The sequence below is a fragment of the Clupea harengus genome, chromosome 10, assembly GCF_900700415.2.
Source record: "Clupea harengus chromosome 10, Ch_v2.0.2, whole genome shotgun sequence".
NCBI classification, from domain to species: domain Eukaryota; kingdom Metazoa; phylum Chordata; class Actinopteri; order Clupeiformes; family Clupeidae; genus Clupea; species Clupea harengus.
In genome coordinates this window covers 13,246,154-13,266,687 of record NC_045161.1, presented here as the reverse complement: position 1 = coordinate 13,266,687, position 20,534 = coordinate 13,246,154, and the positions used below count along the sequence as shown (strand labels likewise).

Sequence of the window (20,534 nt, the reverse complement as noted above, 5' to 3'; positions counted from 1 at the left end):
CCACGTGAACACTTCTCTGATCTTCAACACTACTATCACCATCATTATCACATACACTACTTTTTACTTCAAAGTGACTCAACTGGGTGACCCAGAAACAATACTAAGCCCTACGGCCTACACACACACACACGTGCACATTAGCACACACGAACACACACACACATGGCCTGGTGCGGCCGCTGCTGCCGCCGTGGTTATTTCTCCCTTCACCTCACGGTAACAGCTAGCCAAGTGGGTCATGAGGAGAGCTGCAAAAGTGCGGGGAGAAGACACTCGGCACATTCGCTTCATTCCTCCAGTGGCCCATTCCTCTCTTCTTAACCTCTGTGTGACCTTCACAGTGACTCACTCAGTGCTAAGGGGCTCAGCAGGACAGAGAGTTCACCTGCTTTACAATATGAGTATGCTCTGTTTTAATCCTCTATTCTTAATCATGGGATCCTCTGTACCACTACTTCAGTTAAGAGAAATATTCTATTCACTAGCCTATACTTTAGGTACTCTTAGTGAAGTAGCATAAGACCTGACCAATGCAGATGTTATTGAATTGTGAAATACGTGTCCCACTATGCATCTTCACATAGCCTCAAAATTAAATGCCGAAAGGTTTGATTAGGTTGGACATTCTTTCCCATGAGAGTGGGAAGGGTTTACATTCAAACTCCACTGCACAATGTTGAAACAGGGCCAAACAACATACATTGAAATGAGTTGGAATGCAGAAAACAATAAAAATGGAGAGGATAAATACATTCAAAATCTTGTAGGGTATGATATTAACTTGCGACTGTAAAACTCACAAATTATGCAATTTGTCATTTCCTTATTTTTTTGATGAAATTCATATTTTGTTGCATTAGTAACTCATCAAACAGTTTCTCATTCTAAATTCAATGGTTATTCCAGCATTTCATGGTCTTGCAAAGATCTGGTCAAACTGGTTTTCTCTGTGTTCTTTCCCTTTTTAAACTCTTTTCTCTTACCTCGTGAAGTCCTCTGATAAGGCACGGGATAGGCACTTCTTCAGACTGGCTCTGGATTTTCTCTCTTTTGCTTGGAATTCACGGATAGCCTCAGAGGAGTGCATGGTGTTCCCCATTGATAAGGATATGTTGAGCTCCGCAAATCAGCAGTGTTGTGGTCACAACATATCTGTAAACCTGGTGAGCGGAATAACAGGAGATCTGCTGAGTTAGACTAGCGACTGGTCAGTCTTTCCTTGAAAAGAAATTAAAGTGGTGTGTCTGCTTTTGTTGTTGCCCTATGCAAACAACTTATGAAATGTTGCGAATGACCCAGGAATGCCTTGGCCTCATCCACACAGACCTCTTTCAGGGCAGTTACCAAGCTTCAAATGAGAGATAGATGAGTAGGAAAAGTGTTACATATTTCATTATTGCTTTGGCAATTGCTTAAACTTCCAGAAATTCAATCAGAAGACATTCATCAAAGTCAGTCTGTGATTTTTTTTTAGCAAAAGAAAGTTAAAGGGTCAAATTAAGATTTACTTATACTAGATTAAATCCCTCCAGTGTTTAGAGCATACATTGTAGTGACAGTACAACGATGATGCCAGGTGACACATGTTCATGAACAGTTCTGCTTATGTTTATAAGAAACAAACAAAAGTTAGAATAAAAGCGTTGTTCAAGGTTTCATGCAGGTATTATGCATAGGGTTCCAAAGCTGGCTCATTCCTTCCTTCGTTCATTTCAGGATGACGACTGTGATTTAGTAAACAAATGAAACTAACCTCGAAATAGGTATTTTAATAGCCAATAGGACATTCTCTGAACATGCCAATACAACCCAATGTATGTTGCTAAACGCTTATTCCGGACAAACGACAGGGTCAAAGTACACACACCGACTATTAAACCTTTTAACAAACTCTCAGAACAGCATATTCTAGTATGCTAACAATTATATATATACGCACTGTGACTCCTTCAATCGATATTACACAATTTCGAAAATAAAAAAGTCTCCCAAATAATGCATGTTGAGTCCCTGAGGGATACAGTATATTGACACCTTGGTTACCTACTGTAAAGACTCAGGAAGCCGTGCCTGTCTTTAGAATATGCAGCTAGCAACTCAAGCTAACGCCTATGCTAGCTAGTTAGTTAGCACCGTCAGCTACGTTAGGTTACCCAAACCGGAGCCGCTACTTTCAGCAGGAATTAAGTTTTTGCATCTAACTTACGCGCTGGTTCGTGTCAAAGGTGTGAATAACCAGGTTATATTGGTAATGTTATAAAAAATTAATGAAAGAAATGTTGGCTAATCTACTAGCTGTCAAAAGATACACTTACAAATTTCGTTCCATACGCCTCCTTCAAAATGACAATTCAATGGTAGGTGTGTAGGTTGCTAGCTAGCATAGCTAGGCAGCCAAATGTTTGCAACACTTGATAACGTCAGCGTTACTCAACTGATAAAAGGAAGCACTGCGCCGTGCACAACATACATCTATTGCAATTAAACACAAAAGAATGGCACATTTACAATTACTGTTTCTAAATAAACTCGTACATCGCTGACACTTCTTTGTGGCCACTGAACCCACAACAACCGGGCAGCGTCCTTCCCTGTCATTTCAGTGCACCACGCTGTTCCACAACAATGACGTCATTAAGTAGTACACCCGCCCTAAAGGTATCCCAGACGTAGTGTGGTGTGTTGATGTTGCGCATATGGTTTGCATTTTATTTATGATAAAATTAGTGTATATTCTTAGTGTATTATTTTAAACCGTTACACCGTTTAAATCTCTATCGATAGGATGATAAGCATTTTGTGGTGAGCCATCGATTAGGCTACTCTTCACTCAAACGTTCTCTTTCATTTGGCATGGGATTTAAACCAAGTTAAACGAGTTCTCAATCGTACACTGAGATATCTACCCGCTTGCACGAATAGCGTATGGTTCCCATTTGTAGCATAGGCAACTCAAAGCGGAGGGATAGGCCAATAGGCCGTCTTCCCCTACCTATTCGTAGGCCCCAGGTATTTTTCAATCCATTTCCCCCATCCTTTTGATCGGTCCAGTTTTGAGTTAGAACACCGCTAAACCTGCAGCTGCGAAACAGCTAAATAATGTAATCTTATGGTGGCAAGAGCAGGTGTCCAAGTGTTTTTGCCAATGACAGACTCATAATGTTATTATAAGTGCAATGTTATCACAATGTTATTATTATTAGTTTACCTTTGTCTTCTTCATTTACTAGTTTTAGTTTATTTACAGTTATGGAGACAAACAGACACAGGTCTGTCTCTGTGGGGATCCTTTCCATGTCAGAGACTTACAATAACATTATGAGCTTGTAAGTGGCGAAAACAAGCGGTTTACTTTGACGCAGATGCATGTCCCGTTGGATTACATTGTATAGGTGTTTTGCGGTTGCAGGTTATAACGTTGTAACTAAACAATGGACTGATTTCTATCGTTTTTGTCCCTGGTTAAAATTTGGAAAATAGGGCCCAGGTTAAAAATACCGGAGTTCTCCTTTAAGAAGCCCACTGGCTTCATTGCTTGTATCCTTGCCTTCCATGTATGAAGCTGCCATTGATTTCTGTGCAGGACTTTTCAACACACCTTAATGAACCTAGGCCCAGCTGGAAACCTTCACAGTTTACAGGACTAAACCTCCTTTTGGACTTCATACTTTGGTGCCCTAACATCCTCTTAAATCTAGAACTAGGTCTCCCTGCCTGTGAAACCACTCCTCAATCTTCTGACAAATAGAAGGTTACTGGAGCAATAACACTAATGATGATGGCTTTGACCTTGAATCTGTCAAGACAATTGAAATTCCTTAAAGAGAATGAAGCTAAAATGTGCATTTATGGTACTGACACAGACAGGGGCATGTTATGTGCCCAAGGGGGTAGGCATTATTCTCTCCAGCCGTCTTTCTTGGGTACCACATGAAGACGTAGCAGTGCCAGCCTGAAGGAGAACACTGACTGCCCTCTGTCCCCTCCCATGAATCCAAATGTCTGGACCATGATGTGTTTCTGTAACTGGGTCACGCTCGGCTAAGAAGGGCAGGACAAAGACACCATCTCCGATACCGCTCTGTGTAAATCTCCAGAGCCTGTATGCCTGCCACTTAGCATGCGGGTCGTGTTTTGATAAGAGGATGAATTAGCATGTCTGTGTGACATTCTGAAAAGAGGAGCCAGCCTGTGCATGACTATGACAAGACACTAAGAGGGCCTTTGAAAACGCGGGCTTTGGTCTGTCAGTTTGTCAAAACATGGATGAGAAGAACAAACATGGCTCCAAGAAGTCTTCGAGCTAGTATTTATTTGCTTAGAAAATCAAAATGGTGTGCAGAACTGGCTCAGTGAATTTCATTAATGCAAGTGTGTAGGAAGAGATACAAAAAGTGCACAATATTTAACCATCACTGTTTATAGTAGTTGATTGTTGCTCCTATCGTACAGGAAGATCAAAATAACAACATTCTGAAATATCTGCGCAAAAAATCATCAGAAAATTACAAAATAATAGATTTTTTTTGTTCTTTAAGACAACACTACCTGATAGAGAGGGGGAGGAACAGTGAGATCCCAGAGGGACATGTGTCAGAAGAGAGTAGCGATCTGGTGACACTTACAGGATAGCAGACAACGCCACAGCTCAACCTCAAAAAGACATGGCACAACTTTACATCGCAAGAAATGGTACAATTTCAAGTCAAAAGGCACCACACAATACAACTCATGAGGAGATTTTGCCACACACTTGGGATATTTTTTCTCTGTAAAATGTCGTCACCAACAAACTCTTAAGGCGAATGTTATGTGCAAAAACTTCTGGAAAACTGTGATAAAAATGTGCTTTTTCTCTAAACTTCCGTTTTGTTCTCTCCCCCACTTTTACCTTGACATCTTTAAAAAATATCTGAGATGTGTTAAATTTAAAAGGATGATTGCATTATCTTAATGTTGGTTGAATTTTCACAGGCATACGCTCATCCCCTCATGCACCCCACCACCCCTTTGCCACACTCCCTCACAGGGAACAGGGGAACAGAGAGAAGGGGGGAAGGGGAGCGCCCCTCTTTGGCGAGGAGGGAGTGGAAGGAAAGGGTCCATCCAGAGGTTCCACTCAGTTCCTGTACATTTTGCGGCATTCTCCCTCCTTGAGGAAGGTCCATATGAGGGTGTTGACAATGTCAGGCTGGTCCTGCTGGAGCCAGTGGCTGGCCCCCGAGATAATGTTGAGGCGGAAGTGGTTGCGGATGTAGATGCGGCAGGCTTCCGCCATCTCCTGCTCCAGGAAGGCGTCCTGCTCTCCCCACAGCAGCAGCACTGGAGACATCACATTGTTCTGACTGAGCGGCAGGAAGCTGATAAAAAATATAAAATAATAAAAAATTATCATAAAATAAAAAAAATAAAAACACATTCCGACAAAGGACTTTAAATATCTTATGCAGAAATATATTACCATATGTGATGTACACATGTACTGTGAGGTACCGATGCACTTGTAGTGCCTGACATGAACATATTATATGAGATCTCTTATAGTTCTGCATGAAAAACTAGAGCAAAAACACAGCATAATGATCATGTATGTATAAATCCTTTCCTTGTAGAGACTCCCTATCTTTTCCATCAAATTAACCAGGATAGTAACATACTGACTGAGCCTGATTCAACAGTTTTGAAACCAAAAGGTACCTTTACTTTCTTCATCTTTACAGCAACAATAACAACAATTACTACTACTACTGCTACTACTACTACTATAACTACTACTGCTCATAATAACAGATGAAACATACATTACACTGACTAGACATTATCGTATATATATCATAGATTATATGTTCATAATAAATTAAGATAATGAGGCATGACAAACATGCATATTTGCAGCTGGCATGTGACAAACCTGCGCCAGCCTCAGTTTCCTCCACAGACTACTATTTTCACACCGCTCCAAGCAACAACTAGCCTCGCTTTATGCATTAGTGAACGTTTTCATATGGCGCACGTCAGAGATGCAGCCATCTGAGTTCAGCGGATTCCTTACACGCCACTTCCCTGCCTTGAGAGGGGAAAGGGCCCCCTACCACACCACCAACAACTACTGTGAACAGATGGACGACTCAGCCATGTATGTTCATCATCTCACGTGCTCGCAACAAATGTTGTGAACTACTTGTCAAGTCAGGGGGAAACAATCTGTGCAATAATTGACTGAATGCACAGAAAATTCTATGCACACGCTGTAGGAGAATGCTGATAGCTGAGCTCTAGATTGACAACTAATCTATAGAGAAAGGACTTTCGTAATGCATGTGGCAACACTGTTTTGAGCAATCATACTTAGCTTAACTGCAATCCTTTAATTTAATGGAAATTGGATTTAAATTATATAAATGGATTTGGTGTGCATAGTGCAAAGTAACAACTGCCTTGTTGTGAGCTGACATTGGGCCTAACATCTGACAAAGACTGCTTGAGAGTTCAGTGCATAGAAGGCTGCACATGTTAAAGTCATATGCTGTGTGCTTTGTGTCAGACAAAAGGCAGATTGTGACCAAATTAAATAGCTCCCATTCCATTCTCCTTTGTAATGGTACAGATACAATGATACTTCTAACACTAAGTCGCCCTTCATGTTATCAATGGAAGCTTTGTACCAAACAGCCAAAATGTCACATCACAACAACCCTATGACCAATAACACCAGCATAAAATACCAGTAAACATCAATGGGATCTGTAATTATAAGAACACTTTGGCACAAAGATTTTAGTCAGCAGTATTTATTTGTCAAACTCAAAATACAAAACGCAGTGCCAGAAGCATACATGTTTCAATCTACAAACACTAGAGGGCAGCAGTGACCCAACCCAACCAAAACAGCTGGCTGGGTGCACCCCCACTATGGCACTGATTTAGTAACACAGCTGTGCACTTTTACCCAAGTGTTTATTCATAGCATCCTGGAGCATTCTACTTACTCAGAATTAGCTTAATTCCCTCTCTTAAGACCAAAGACCTCCCTACTGTATATGTCCTCGTGCCTGTGGCGGACTCACCTGAAGACATTCCTGAAGTAGTTGAGTGCCCCAGTGAGAGCCCCAGGCTGGGAGAAGGTATAGAGGTAGGTCTCCAGGTCCTCAGTGTTAAGCCAACGTCCCTTACGTCCAATCCCTGTATTGCGGCTGGTGAATAGACTCCTTAAAGCCTGAGAGAGAATGGGAAGACAGAGGAAAAGTTGTGGGTAGGGAAAGTCAGAAAGTGAGATATAATGATAGGTATAGTCATGGCCATAGATAGATGATATAGTGGTAGGGATAGTCATGGCCATAAATAGTCATAGATAGATGATATAGTGGTAGAGATAGTCATGGTCATAGATAGATGATATAGTGGTAGGCATAGTCATGGTCATAGATAGATGATATAGTGGTAGGGAATGGTGCAACAGAGAAGCATGAAAGGAGAAAAGAAGTGTTGTGAGCAAGGATGAAAAGAGAAAGGGAAGAGGAGAAAGGCAGAGTGATGGAAGAGGGTAAAGTGGAAAGATGAAAAAACCCAATACAGCTAGATAGAGTTAAACACTAAAGAGAGAGTCTGTGAACTAAACGAGAGGAGAAAGAGATACTAATTGTGCGTGACGGCCGCACTCCCTCCACAAAATCCTATTCAATTACACTCTCTCCTTCCCTCTGGGTCATCGATGTGACAGTCCCCGACAGCCTCACTCACATCAGTGCCACACGCTGCTAGGTCAGGCACCTGGCCTGGCCGGCCCTGCTGCCATATTTATGGGTCTGAGGAGAAGAGGAACCCTGAGGGGCCGACTGGAGCACCAGGACGTGGCAAACCCTGAACAGGCAGACGTACCAGCGCTGCTGGAGAAGAGGTGAGCTGGTAAGGTTATGTATGCCCGGGTTTACACCTCTCTCTGACAGGAGTTATAGCACCTAGTGTTTGATTTTAAAGGAGGGTGACTGATCCCATGGTGTAATACAACATGACCTGACGGTGCACCACTGACTTTAGTCATTCTGGTCATTTTGGTCATCCATGACGATACCTGCAAAGAATGTAGCTCTGAGCTAACAACATCATGATACCATTAGCTCAGTGGCTGAGGCATAATAATTAAGCTGTATTCCAACGGCAACCATTCATTCCTTCCCAATGCTGAGGCAGCCATTGTAGTGCATCTCAAGCAGGTGTGCTGTGCCACAACAAGGGAGGTAATTAGGAGAGGTGCACTGACAAGCTTAGCTGACAAACTTAGCAACTTAAGTTAATGGCCAGAGCTTACCTCCGACTTTGTGTTAAGACTGGGTAAAAAATGGCACCACCATGTCCCTGGATTAACTCCAAAGTAAAAACATTATTATCTACTGAAACATTATAAATCACATTACCTTTTCCATTACATTATCTATTGATATTTGATATCGATACCACAATTCTCCAAATGTTAATTGTTCTCACCAAAGTTTAGCATTGTCTTCATGATATCTTTGCCAGGGATGTAAAAAATGAGTGAAATTTGAAACTACTGAACTACTAAGAGTCATCCATATCGATTCATCGGTTCAAAGCAAAAGGATTAGATCACAAATCTGTATAGTCACAGCACCACTACACCTTAATTCAGCAGTATGTGTATGTGTGTGTGTGTGTGTGTGTGTGTGTGTGTGTGTGTGTGTGTGTGTGTGCGTGTGCGTGTGTGTGTGTGCGTGTGCGTATGAACGACTCACTCTAATTCCTATTTATGATACACAAATCTGTATTTCATGCTTCAGTCAAACAATTGTGAGATTATACAACAGAATCACATACTTTCCTTAATGGGACATTGCATAAAAATTCATGGATTTGTACTACTGCCTGTGCGCACTAACCTGACCACAAAGGAACATTTGTTTCATTATTAGGAAGATTTCTGCATTGTATGCATTCATATTAATCAGAAGAAGTAAACTACAACCCAATGAACACTGCATATTCACTTCATTATTTTACAAAACAGTGCAGCCCAGTTTCACTTCACTTTTCACATAAACACACACTGACTTTTCAAAAGGGGTTTACTTGCAACAAAAACAAGGGCACCTTAGTGCATGCAACGTCGTAATGATTAGCTGGTGAAACCATGTCTCTCCAACAAAACCAGTTACATATCCATGATAGGCCACTGATTCGATTAATTACCCAATAGAGATAATTACTTTGACCAGGTCTCGGAAATTGCTAGCCGAGTCAGCCAATGGGGATCATTGCTCCAGCCCATCCTTCTTTGTGACCATTAGCGATAGTCATTGCTGTTGTTTTTGTCCTCAACACACATGATGTAACATGTGAATCAGAAGCGGAAACAGATGGGAGTCCAATGCACTCCCACAGTCACTGAGCTGCTTTTATTTCCAGGTCTTAATGGAGGTATAGGTTTTTATTATAATTTATTTCTATCATTATTCATTTTGGATTTTTATTCCGAAATTGAATCCATTAAACAACTCTGTTTTGGCTTTTATGCCTATGTGTGCCTCATCCATTTGCTTGGATGTACTCCAAGGTCCTTTCACATTTTAACTGCGTGTCATATTCCTCTGCTTGAAGCCGAGACAGAATCACTGCCTGGTCTCAGACAGTCACATTGATTCTCTTGGCACCACCACAAGGTTTAAAGTTTACAAACCCTGCAGCCCAACTTGAAATACAGGCAAGCCTCCGGCGAGAAGGCCTCTGCAGTGACACTGTCTCGTAAGATATATGAAGTGGCCGGCTGGTAAATAAATGGCCAGTGCCAGGCAGTGCTTCATCACAGGGTTTATGGGGTGCCCATCCACAGAAGAAGCAGTGCCAGCCCTGCCAGTGGGAGGCCATCCAAAACTACGACCTGGGACACTCAAAAACAGCACTTATAAGCTTAAAGTGATATTCATTGATCGAGAGCCAGTGCATTCTTTTGTCATCTTTCTCTCTCTCCCCCTCTCCCCTGTCATATGCACCCAAACACCCCATAATACTAACACACACACACATATGGAAACACACACCCACATACACACACATATACACACACACACACACACACGTGCGTAGCCCACCTTAAAGTCGTTGATAGAGAGCATGAGCTCAGGAAAGCGGGGCAGCTGGAAAAGAAAGAAGTGACTGGATTTGAGGAGCTGACTGGGGTGGCGGAGTGCATAATCTGGAAGGAGGGAAGGAAAGAGAAAAGATAGAAAAGAGAAAGAGTGAAAGAGAAGGAAAAGAAGAGAAAAGAGCAGGAGGAAGAGAAAAGCATAGTCAGCTAATAGGTGTGGATAAAACCAGGCCTTCACACAATGCACTTGGAAAGGAAGGAGACACATGCATGACAAACAGCATAGACAGAAGTGTGGGAGCGACCCGCTCCAAAAAAAATACCATCTCACACCACTGGAAGCCAAAATAGCCCTATAATTACAAGTCCAACCCAGCCCTAAAGGAAAGGGAGGCAGGGAGGGAGGGAGGGAGAGAAGGAAGATGGGTGACAGATGGAGGCTGGATCCACTTGATAGGGTCACTTGGAGGGCGAAATAATAAGGCCTCCTAATGACTGATGCTAATCACATTAACGAGTTCAGAAACACATCTCGCTGTTTGGACAGACACTCCAGGCACGCTTCAGTGCATGAGAGCCATCCAGGCATCAGAGGGTAAGTCAGGAGAGGAGAGGGAAGAACAGTGGGAGAGAAGAGAAAAGAAGAGAACGAGGGGGGAAGGAGGGAGGAGAGGGAGGATTAGAAGGCAGAGGAAAGAAAGAGGAGACAGGGAGAGCAGGGAGAGCAGATTGGCAGAGAAGATAAAGACGAAAGGGAAAGTGACGATCGTCTCATATGTGTGTGTGTGTGTGTTTTTTTTTTCATGTGTACCTGACACAGAGACTGCCCCTCAAACACAGAGAGCTCACCTGCAAGGACGGAGGGATGAGGGCTGTTGAGCACAATGAGCTTCACCACCATCTCTGGGTATTGGATGGCAAAGAGCCACGCGATGATCCCGCCCCAGTCATGACCCACCAGGAAACATCTGTTATAACCTGGGGAGAGAGAGAGAGAGGGAGGAAGAGAAGCAGAGGGAGGGATAGAGAGAGAGAGAGAGAGAGATAGAGAGAGAGAGGGAGAGGAAGGGATAGAGAGAGCGAAAGAGAGATAGAGAGAGAGAGTGAGGGAGAGAGAGAGAGAGGGAGAGAGGTAGAGAGGGAAAGAGAGAGCGAGAGAGAGGGAGAAAGGTGGGGTAAGGATGATGAGTAAGTGACTATGTTTATGTGTGTATACTGTATCTATTTTGTGTCAGTGTTTGTGAATGCCTGTAGGCCAACATATGTGAATGTTTTTCTTATGGTGTCATGTGTGTATCTGTGTGTGTGCTGCATGTGTGCATTTTGTGTGCATGACTGTAAATAACAGGATGTGCACACATATCCTTTGATGGGACAGGTGTTGGAAAGGGAAGTGTATGCGTGTCTGTTTTTCTGTGAGCCTTTGCGTTTGTACTTATGATTTTGAGTGTGTTTATGGGTGAATGTGGGTGCAGGTGTGTATGTGTGTGTGTGTGTGTGTGTGTGTGTGTGTGTGTGTGTGTGTGTGTGTGTGCCTGTGCATGTGTGTGTGTGTGTATGAATGTGTGGGACAGTGTGTGCATGTGGGGAGGGCACATTAAAGTCAGTGGAGCAGAAAAGGCCCTAATATGAGTTCGCTTAGCGCGGCAGGGAGAGGAGGGTGGAGGGGAGGCGCTCGTCCTTAGCAAGGTCCTGTCAGGATACCGCTGGAAAAATACTGCCCCCATCCACCCCACGCTCTTACCACCGGTCCACTCTCTCTACACCCTCCCGCAAAACTGGGGAGGAGATCTGCCACAATCTAATTTCAGCCACTTAAGATGGCAGATCAAGGTCACCACTTCCTCCCCAGGGGCACTCTGATCATATTAGTCGGCCTCACTAAATAATCTCCTCACCAGTTCATTCTGCCATTCATCCACCGCACACCATTCCCACCCACGGACAGCATGCTGTCCTCGTCCCTGATCTGTCATCGGATAACTCAAATGGTTTGATACAGGGGTGAGAACGTGCGAAACGCGTGCAACACATCTACAAGGCTCCAGCAGGGAGTGTGGAGGAGACCTAGTGTCATCTGAATGCTTATATGCCCCGGCTCATGTGTAGTCTGACTCATCTGCAGACATGTGTAAACACACTTTGGGCATCTTGTTGAGCTTTTAGGGGACAGCAGCCTGTATTGACGAGGGGGTTTCCCTTAACCCTGAGGGGATGCAGAGTCAGTTCCGGTTTCATTAGGAGTCATAGAGGCTCTAGTGGGGAACATGTATTAGCTATGAGGGGGTCTGTGGGAGAGTTCTTTAGAGCGCGAGATGTATATTGGCCGATTGGTTGCTCAGTGACCTATCAGAGATAAACACTGCTCTGTGTTTTGATGAGTCGGACTTGAGCTGGCGCTGTGTGCAGCTTACGCTGTGGAGCCCACGGGCCTGTGAGACTGCCATCGGCAGTGTTGTGCATGAACGTGCTAAAAGAGCATGTTCATTTTTCCGGTGACGTATCCGTTTGCAACCAAAGAATGTGAACTTGAGCGTTGTTCGAGATTCTGAATCTTCGGGTGCCGCAAAACACTGTGCATGTGCACATGGAGCACTGTAAACTACACTGGCTAACATAAACATCTTTTTTGCAAAATGGTGCCAGTACCAGTGGCGTTTCAAACAATTATTTGAAAGAGTTTTATTAACTAGTCAGTACAGATTCTGAGGGAAAAACTCTCACATTTGTATGCAAATGTTTATATTAAGTTCCTGCAAGGTGTTCAGGATATGTGTAATTAGTAGTTGCTTTTGATTGAAGGGTTCTATGCATTATTTTTGGTAGGTGAGTAGTGATGTACATATGCACACACATATGCATATACATGAGAAAACAAAGGAATTTGAAGAAAAGAACTGTGACTATGAACTTGTTCCAAGTTCAAAATTGCGCACTATGAATGTGAATTTGCTCATTTTAATCTGTGTGAACTGAACTTTGAGCTAGCTCTTGTGAAGTACAACACTGGCCGTCGGGGAGGTATGAGTTTCACCCTGATGTGCAACAGCGAGTCCTTCAGCAGCCCTTACTCTGACCTCATCAGTGAGTCAACGACCGACAGCAAAACAACTCTTCAAAACATGGCCATTTGTCTTCCTTGTTAATGACTGGGAAGATTGATGGGGTACATTAAACAGCTTAAGTGACGGGCCGATATCATTCAGAGAAAGAAAGTGAAACAACAAGACAGTCAGAAGGGTTACTGAGTGAGTGTAGGGCAGTAAGGTATATTAAGATATCATTACCATTTAGCTCTCATCAAATGGGCCAAACTCTAATTCTGGGAGCGATGGCAGACCATAGATCTGGTGGAGATGTGGACCAAAACAACTTCTGCTCACCAAGGTCAAACTTGCTTACTGAAAAACTGTTTTATCTTATCACCTTACCAACCTTACAGTCTTACCTTACAAACTGCATTAGTATTCAACCCTGGTTTCAGGGCTTGTGGATAAGGTGAGATAGTAGAGACAAAATCAGAGGTAGACAGGGGCGACGAGCAGAAAGAGAGAGAGAGAGAGAGAGAGAGAGAGATAAAAACAGAGCTCACCCAGATACTCCACTATGTCCTTCACATCAGTGACCAAGTGGTCGAGACGGTAGCTGTCCGCTGAGAGCGGCTGGTCAGACTCTCCATAGCCACGCATATCCACTGCAACCACACGGAACTCGCTTTTGAACTCCCGTAGCTGGTAGCGCCATGAAAACCTACATGAACACCGTAAACAGAATGTCAGAGATCTTTAATTATTACACAGGGTTTCAATTAAGATGAACACTGAGCTGCCACTATGAACAAAATCAACCGCATGTAACCACACTTTAATTACTGCAAAGACTTGTGTTATCCCACATTTAAGAGTGCCCTGACTTGACTTAGTTTTGTACTAACTGCCACTCTCAAGATAATCTCAAGCCAAATTGTATTTCCACAGAAGATTTGCAGTCAGAGCCTGTGCTCAAGACACTGCCCTTGAACTCAAGCTGAGGAGAAACTATCATGTGGCTTGTGAAAGTTTGAAACAGCCTGCCTTGCTACAGCTGATTATTCAAAATGATAGTTCAAAGCAAAGGCTGTTTCCAGTGGAGAGGGTGACCAATGAAAAATTCAGAGTTAGATATTGTGGATTTTGCTCAGTCAGGCAGGCAGCCCTCATCCTGCAGAATGAGAAGAAGAAGAGTGAGTGAGAGATGGAGAAAGAGAGAGAAGGAGAGAGACAGGAGGGATGAGGGAGAAAGAGAGTGAGAGAGCGCACAAGAGAGAGAGAGAGAGAGAGAGAGAGAGAGAGAGAGAGCGGAAAAGAGAGGGAGAGAGAGAGCGGAAAAGAGAGAGCAAGCTCCCTAATTAAAGATGTTGTCTGCTGTGAGGTTGGAGCTGAGATGAGCAGCAGAAGGTGGACAGGCCTGACTGAGATTCTGATGACTCAGTATCAGCACACAGCACCGAAAAACCCAGTATGTTAGAATATAAATGAGGTTTAAAATAAAACAGGCCTGCCGAGCTCTTAATACACTACAAACTGACACACACACACACACACACACACACACCCTCGCACAGAGGTTCATCCATACTCGCCCACATCTCTTCCTATTCTTCATATGACACAGTAAAACACCACTTTGCACTTATGACTATTTTTTCCCAGAATCCTCCATTTTACAGCAGCAGCAGGACAGCGGACTCCCTCTCCCTCTCTCCCCTCTTTCTCTCTTTCCCTCTCTTTCCCTCTCTTTCTCTCCCTCTGTCTCTCTCTCTCTCTCCCTCTCTTTCTCTCCCTCTCTCCTTCCCTCTCTCTCTTTCCCTCTCTCTTTCTGTCTGTCTCACGCTCATTTCTGAGGATGTCCAGTGGAGCAGAAAGCGGTAATAAAGTGGCCATCCACTCGCTCTCTCTCTCTTTCCCTCCCTTTCGCTCTCTCTCTCTCTCTGTTTCTCTGCACCCCCTCCTTTCCTCCTCCGTGAGCTACGGTCAGGCTAAAGGCTTCTGACAGCGCCCCCGCTCTCTCAGTGGTGTTTGCCGTGGCCGTGCCTCATATCACTTAAAGTGAAAAATGATCCGGAAGAAAATACGCCTTTGGAATCAAAACATGGGTGCAGACTGAGTAAACAGAGAGTAAAAGCAGAGAGTTTGTAGTGAGGGTTTTATAGAGCGATGTTTTGCAGAAATGGTTTCTATTACAGAACTACAAAAGTATGCACATAATATGAATAAGATTAAAACATATACAGTATTTGGAATCTAATAAAACAAACATGCTATATCTGAGTGTTTGAGTCTAAGTGGGAGCATACATTGACATTTCTTGAGCTATGAGCTGGCTTTGGATGAAGCCATCTGCCAAATATAAAGGAAATTATTTGTATTGACATTTTCATATGGACTGGTTATACCCAGATGCTCTCCAATCTCTACGCCTTAATATTCTATTCTACCATTTTAAGAAGATTTAATTAAAAGTAAAATCGAAACGATCAGACTCCCAAGTCCTACAACAGTGTTAACCTACATAGTAGAGATTTCTCTGTGGACAAATGAGTATAGCATCATCAGCTGTGTGCTCTGGAGAGCCCAGTGTATTTCAATAGGTGTTTTGTTGTGTGCCATTTTAACAGACACATGCGCATTGCATACACACGTACCCATCTCTTTAGCCTGATGGACAAGTGAGTGTGCTGAGGGTTACACAGACTCCCTTACCAGAATTCTGGGAAGCCATGCAGAAGAAGCATGAGTGGCCGGCCTCTCTCCCCCGCAGCCACATAGTGGAACCTCAGACCAGACTCCTGCAGTGGTCCAGAGGATGGAGAGCAGAGAGAGAAGAGGAAGAAGAAAGAGAGAGGGTGACAGACAATGGCAGAGAGTAGAGGGAGAGTAGAGAGATAGAGTCAGAGAGGTGGCCAGAGAGGGAGGGGTCAGAGAGAAGCAAGGACACAGAGATAGAAAAAGAGAGTTCAAGGTTCAAGGTTATCTTTATTGTCCCACTAGGGGAAAATCTTTTGCAGCCAGAGTTCACATCCAAACACAACAAGTAAGGAGAACATGGAAAACATCAACACAATATTTCATCAAGCTAATACAGGCAATGGAGGTTTATACCAAGTACAAAAGTGCCAGTGTGCGAATGCATAATGTGAAATGTACTGGGAAATGGGAATTCGAGCCAAGAACAATGTGTCAGGGTGCTAATTGCCATTAAGCATATCAATAGCACTACGGATGAAGAAGACATGGAGTCCTACAAACAGAAGCCTTGGAACGTCAACCTGAGAGCCATAGCTCAGACTCCCTCTGGAGTGGATGGTCCTGGCAATCCTTATAGTGTAAGCCCTCCTAAGGACCTGCTTGTTATAAATGTCCAAAAGCTTGGCATGACACATTTAGGTTTCCAAACCACACAATAATACAAAAGGTTAAAAGAGACTCTAGGCTGGACCTTTTTAGAGGTAGCTTCAACATGGGATTCAAAACCCAGTTTGTTATCAAGAACAACGCCCAAATATGTGTAGCTATCCACAGAGTCAATGTCAAAGCCTTTTATATCAGTAGGCAGAGTGCTTGGCTGTGACTTCCTGATATCAATATTCATGTCTTTTTTTTTTTTTTTTTACAGATTTAGATGGAGGAAAGACTCATCATGCCAAACCACAAAGTCATCCACCACCGGCCCATGATCCAGTTTGTCCCCTTCTAGAAGGCTAACAATAACAGAATCATCTGCAAACTTTAAAATCAATCTATTCTTTGAGTGGCTATGCCACTCATTAGTGTACAAGATGCAAAGAAGGGGGAGAGACAGCAGCCTTGAGGGGCACCAGCAAGTGAGTAGAGCCAGTTTGACAGAGCACCAACTCTCACGCACTGAGACCTATCACTTAAAAAGTCCACTATCGATCCAATCAGGTTAGAATCGAGTTTAAAATGACAGATTAGCCTCTCTGCAAGCAGGGACGGTAATATGGTATTAAATGCTGAAGAGAAATCAATGAATAAGAGTTGAGCATGTGTCTTAGCCCCCCCAATGCTGGTACAGACAATTTTACAATGTAACAGCATCCTTCACACCTCTGCCCAGACTGTGTGCAAATAGTAACAGATCAAGTTATTCCTCATCCTGCATTAAAACCTCAAATGACAATCTTCTCAAATTACTTCATAACTAAAGCAGTAAAAGCTACTGGTCTGAAATCATTGAATGAGAAAAGAGAGAGGGAAGAAAGATTAAAAAAAATTGAGACAGACAGGGAGGGAGGGTGATAGAGATAAAGGGAAGAGGGGTGACCAGAGAGGAAAGGGGAAAGACAGAGAGAAAGAGAAAGAGAGAGAGAGAGACAGAGAGTCATCAGTCACGCTAAGGAACACAGGCCAGTCTTTGATGCTAACACCTTGGTGCCCTTTGACATGAGCACAGTGCCTGTCAGCCCCTGATGCAAGCCTCTTTTTCACACAGCTGTCTGCTTTATTGGGCCATAAAACACAAGGAAACTAGTAAACACTTTGTGGTAATATTAACAGCCGCAACATTCATTCTCCCAACTTTGACATTTACAGTTGAATTCATATCTATTCACTGCGACCATTACACAATATTGGTTCTCCCTCCCATAGTTACAGAATCTGTAAACCATACCCACATTATTCAGTTATTTGATTTCTGCGAATAGTTGTGTTGATGCGTGTATCTAACGCCCCTCCAGTGTTGTGCAAAAAAGATTTTTAATTAACTCTTTGCCTTACTAATTCTGTATGAAGTGCAATGTTGCAACATACAGTGGCCAAATATGTAAAGGAGGAAAAACACCTGCTGTCTAACACGTCATATAGGCTACATAGTGATACATTTAGTATGAATAATCTCTCATAAAACTTGGAAGAGTAGATTTTTTCTCACAGCATTGAAACGACAGAGAAAGTTTGAGGCGGGTCACAGCGCATCTAAAACTGTTAGACGACCACTTTCTATCCAATTGTCATTGTTGATCGATTATTATATAGCACTAGCCGATAGCAAAGCCCAACTGCGTACGGAGCTGTCCTCAGCACTACGAGGGTAACGGTGAGCATAAAATACGAGGTTCCAACGATCGGAAAAACAAACCAGTGTTGCACACGTATTCAAAGGGGTTCATCAATAAAATACATGTCTCACGATTTCATTTAACCCCTAGACCCGCCTTTGATATCGTTTGTGTGTACCTCTATAGCACACCGAGACACAATTTGTCAGTACATATCAGGCTCGAAGGACTCCATAAACACACTACCCAGACTGACTGAACGTCGTCGGATACTTTCGTATAATGCAACGCACACCTTACCTTTATTCTCACGTAGCAATGTGTTCCCAAGGACGTGTCATTCAGGCAAGCAGGGGGGGTCTCTCGTATTGCCCACTGAAAGGTTGTTGACGGCCTTATGAGGATGCTCCACCAAAGTTTTAGAAGCGCTACGGCTGTGCAGAGGGCACAATAACCGTATATCAAAGACCAATAGCTTAAAACTCTAATCTTTAACGTGAGTCGAACTGTCAACAACAGCAAGTTGTGGAGCAGTCTCGCCATCTTTACATTACCGCGGGGATATTGAAGTCCAGAAGACGATTAGGCAATCTATCGATGTATTGCGTTAATTGTCAGACGTTCCATAAATGATGGACACCATTGTAATCCTCTCCCTCCGTTGGTAGAGCATCCGCCGTACTAGGTTACTTGCCCACCGGGGAGGATCTCAAACTAAAAGGGCTCAATGAAACGCTCTGAAGCGCAGGACGTCAGAATTCACGCTTGCGTGTGACAGCAAGGTTGCTTTGTCCGAGAGGTGTTTAACACCTCTCTTTAAAACCCAAAATTGTGACGTTAACATCTCAGAATGTACCAAATCAGCTCATCTCCGCAGGCGCCTTTGCTCAGAGGAAAAACCTCTCCACGTGCCAGGACTGCAGAACAGACTGCCGATATTATTATTATAATTAACATGCTCATTAAAAAGATGATTAGGACAACAGACGGTCCTAAAATGAGCCTATGTTCGTCATTTTCGTCTAAATGCAAAGTTGTTATCCGCGTAAATTATTCTCCAAATGCATTATTACAAAATTAATTTACCTGTACTAAACCCTAGAAAACCAAACATTTTATTGAATCAATCACATTATAATGAACTATTATTGAATGAATACCGCTACAAATGTCGGACACTACTAATAGCTTATAATTTCGATAGCATGAGCGCATGTGAATACCAAAACTGGACATCATGGCTTTCTATTCTTGGAAAGGGCATGTATCATGTGTCCTTAAGACTGGAGCCCGAACAGAGCATTCCACGCGGCGTCATCTGATGGCTTGGAAAGCATCAAAACACGAGAACTAGGCTAGGCAACCACATGTTCCCTGTAGCCATTTTACAAGTGGAGCGCAAAGACTGCATATAGCCTACAATACCTAGCCTATGTAATCCAGCTGGAGTATGTCTTAACTTTCGTTGTTGCATTAGGGGTCAAACGTGAGATTGACCTTTAGGCTATAGGACTGATAGTATTAATCGGTAAAATTCGTCACATTCGTCACTGTCATCTCTTTACTGACTTGGGATGTGCCCTTCTCCATTTGTAACTCTGTACAGATTTTACATTGATAACGAACTACTTGTAAACCTATGTAAAAATACATTTTATTCGCTGTTGGTGACCTTGGACAAGATGGAAAGGCCCACCTTGAGTTCGGTCTATGCTCATATTCAGGTTCACGATCGATGGGGTTGGCGTGCGCAGTACAAAGGTCTGGGCCATACGTTCCAAACGCTGAAACCTAGGGCCGGAGGCCTAGTCACAACCCTCATCCTAACCATAGGCCTATGCCAAATTGGTTTATGCTTCAATAGGTTTCACATTGACCAACAAGCACAAAAGACAGAACACACGTTTATACGGAAAATACTGTTTTGTTTAATGCTTCAACCTCTACAGTAAGATTCTTTTGTAAATTATATATTATTTTTTATTTTATAGCATGACATGCTCTCATACCGTGAGATACTGAATAAAGTGCTAATGGTCATGTTGAAGGAAAAATTAAACAATAGGCCATACCCATACGTTTGGACAAAGAAATATCAAAAACACTTCTACAACTTCAAAAAGTTCTCACTTGCCACAACACTTTGAACATTCTGCAAGAAAGTAGACATTTTAGGGGCACAGCCCAGCGTCCATGGGGGCACATTGATTCTATGGCACCTTACTTTCATGTGCACAGGAGCAAAAGGATAAAGTGGCCATGCTATGGTCAAACAGCAGATTCTGAAGCTAAATTGAACAACAAATTTAACAAGAGGCACGTGTTAGTGTTGACTTATCTTATTGATTTGAAATACACAGGGAGAATCGA

At 43.1% G+C, this 20,534-nt stretch overlaps 2 protein-coding genes across 5 annotated transcripts in view; both read right to left on the bottom strand.

The window, feature by feature from the left end:
* The window catches only part of btbd8 (BTB domain containing 8), a 38,567-nt gene extending 35,951 nt beyond the window's left edge, over positions 1-2,616 (bottom strand). For 3 of the 4 annotated variants that reach the window (XM_012839587.2, XM_031575425.1, XM_031575426.2), the window contains exons 1-2: positions 2,319-2,616; positions 987-1,163 (exon numbers count right to left, since the gene is read on the bottom strand). In XM_012839587.2, coding sequence (XP_012695041.2) covers positions 987-1,102 — 116 coding nt within the window. In that variant the 5' untranslated portion in view covers positions 1,103-1,163; positions 2,319-2,616. The remainder of the gene's footprint in view (positions 1-986; positions 1,164-2,318) is intronic. The other variant, XM_031575424.1, reaches the window with a different exon arrangement.
* Positions 2,617-4,295: 1,679 nt separating this feature from the next.
* On the bottom strand, positions 4,296-19,976 carry ephx4 (epoxide hydrolase 4). Its single transcript, XM_012839426.3, has 7 exons — positions 18,465-19,976; positions 15,847-15,932; positions 13,698-13,855; positions 10,955-11,083; positions 10,110-10,213; positions 7,071-7,219; positions 4,296-5,363 (listed from the first exon to the last, which is right to left on the bottom strand). Exons 1-7 carry the CDS (start codon positions 18,705-18,707, stop codon positions 5,123-5,125), a joined length of 1,110 nt encoding a protein of 369 aa, XP_012694880.1. The 5' UTR covers positions 18,708-19,976; the 3' UTR covers positions 4,296-5,122.
* Positions 19,977-20,534: the final 558 nt, after the last annotated feature.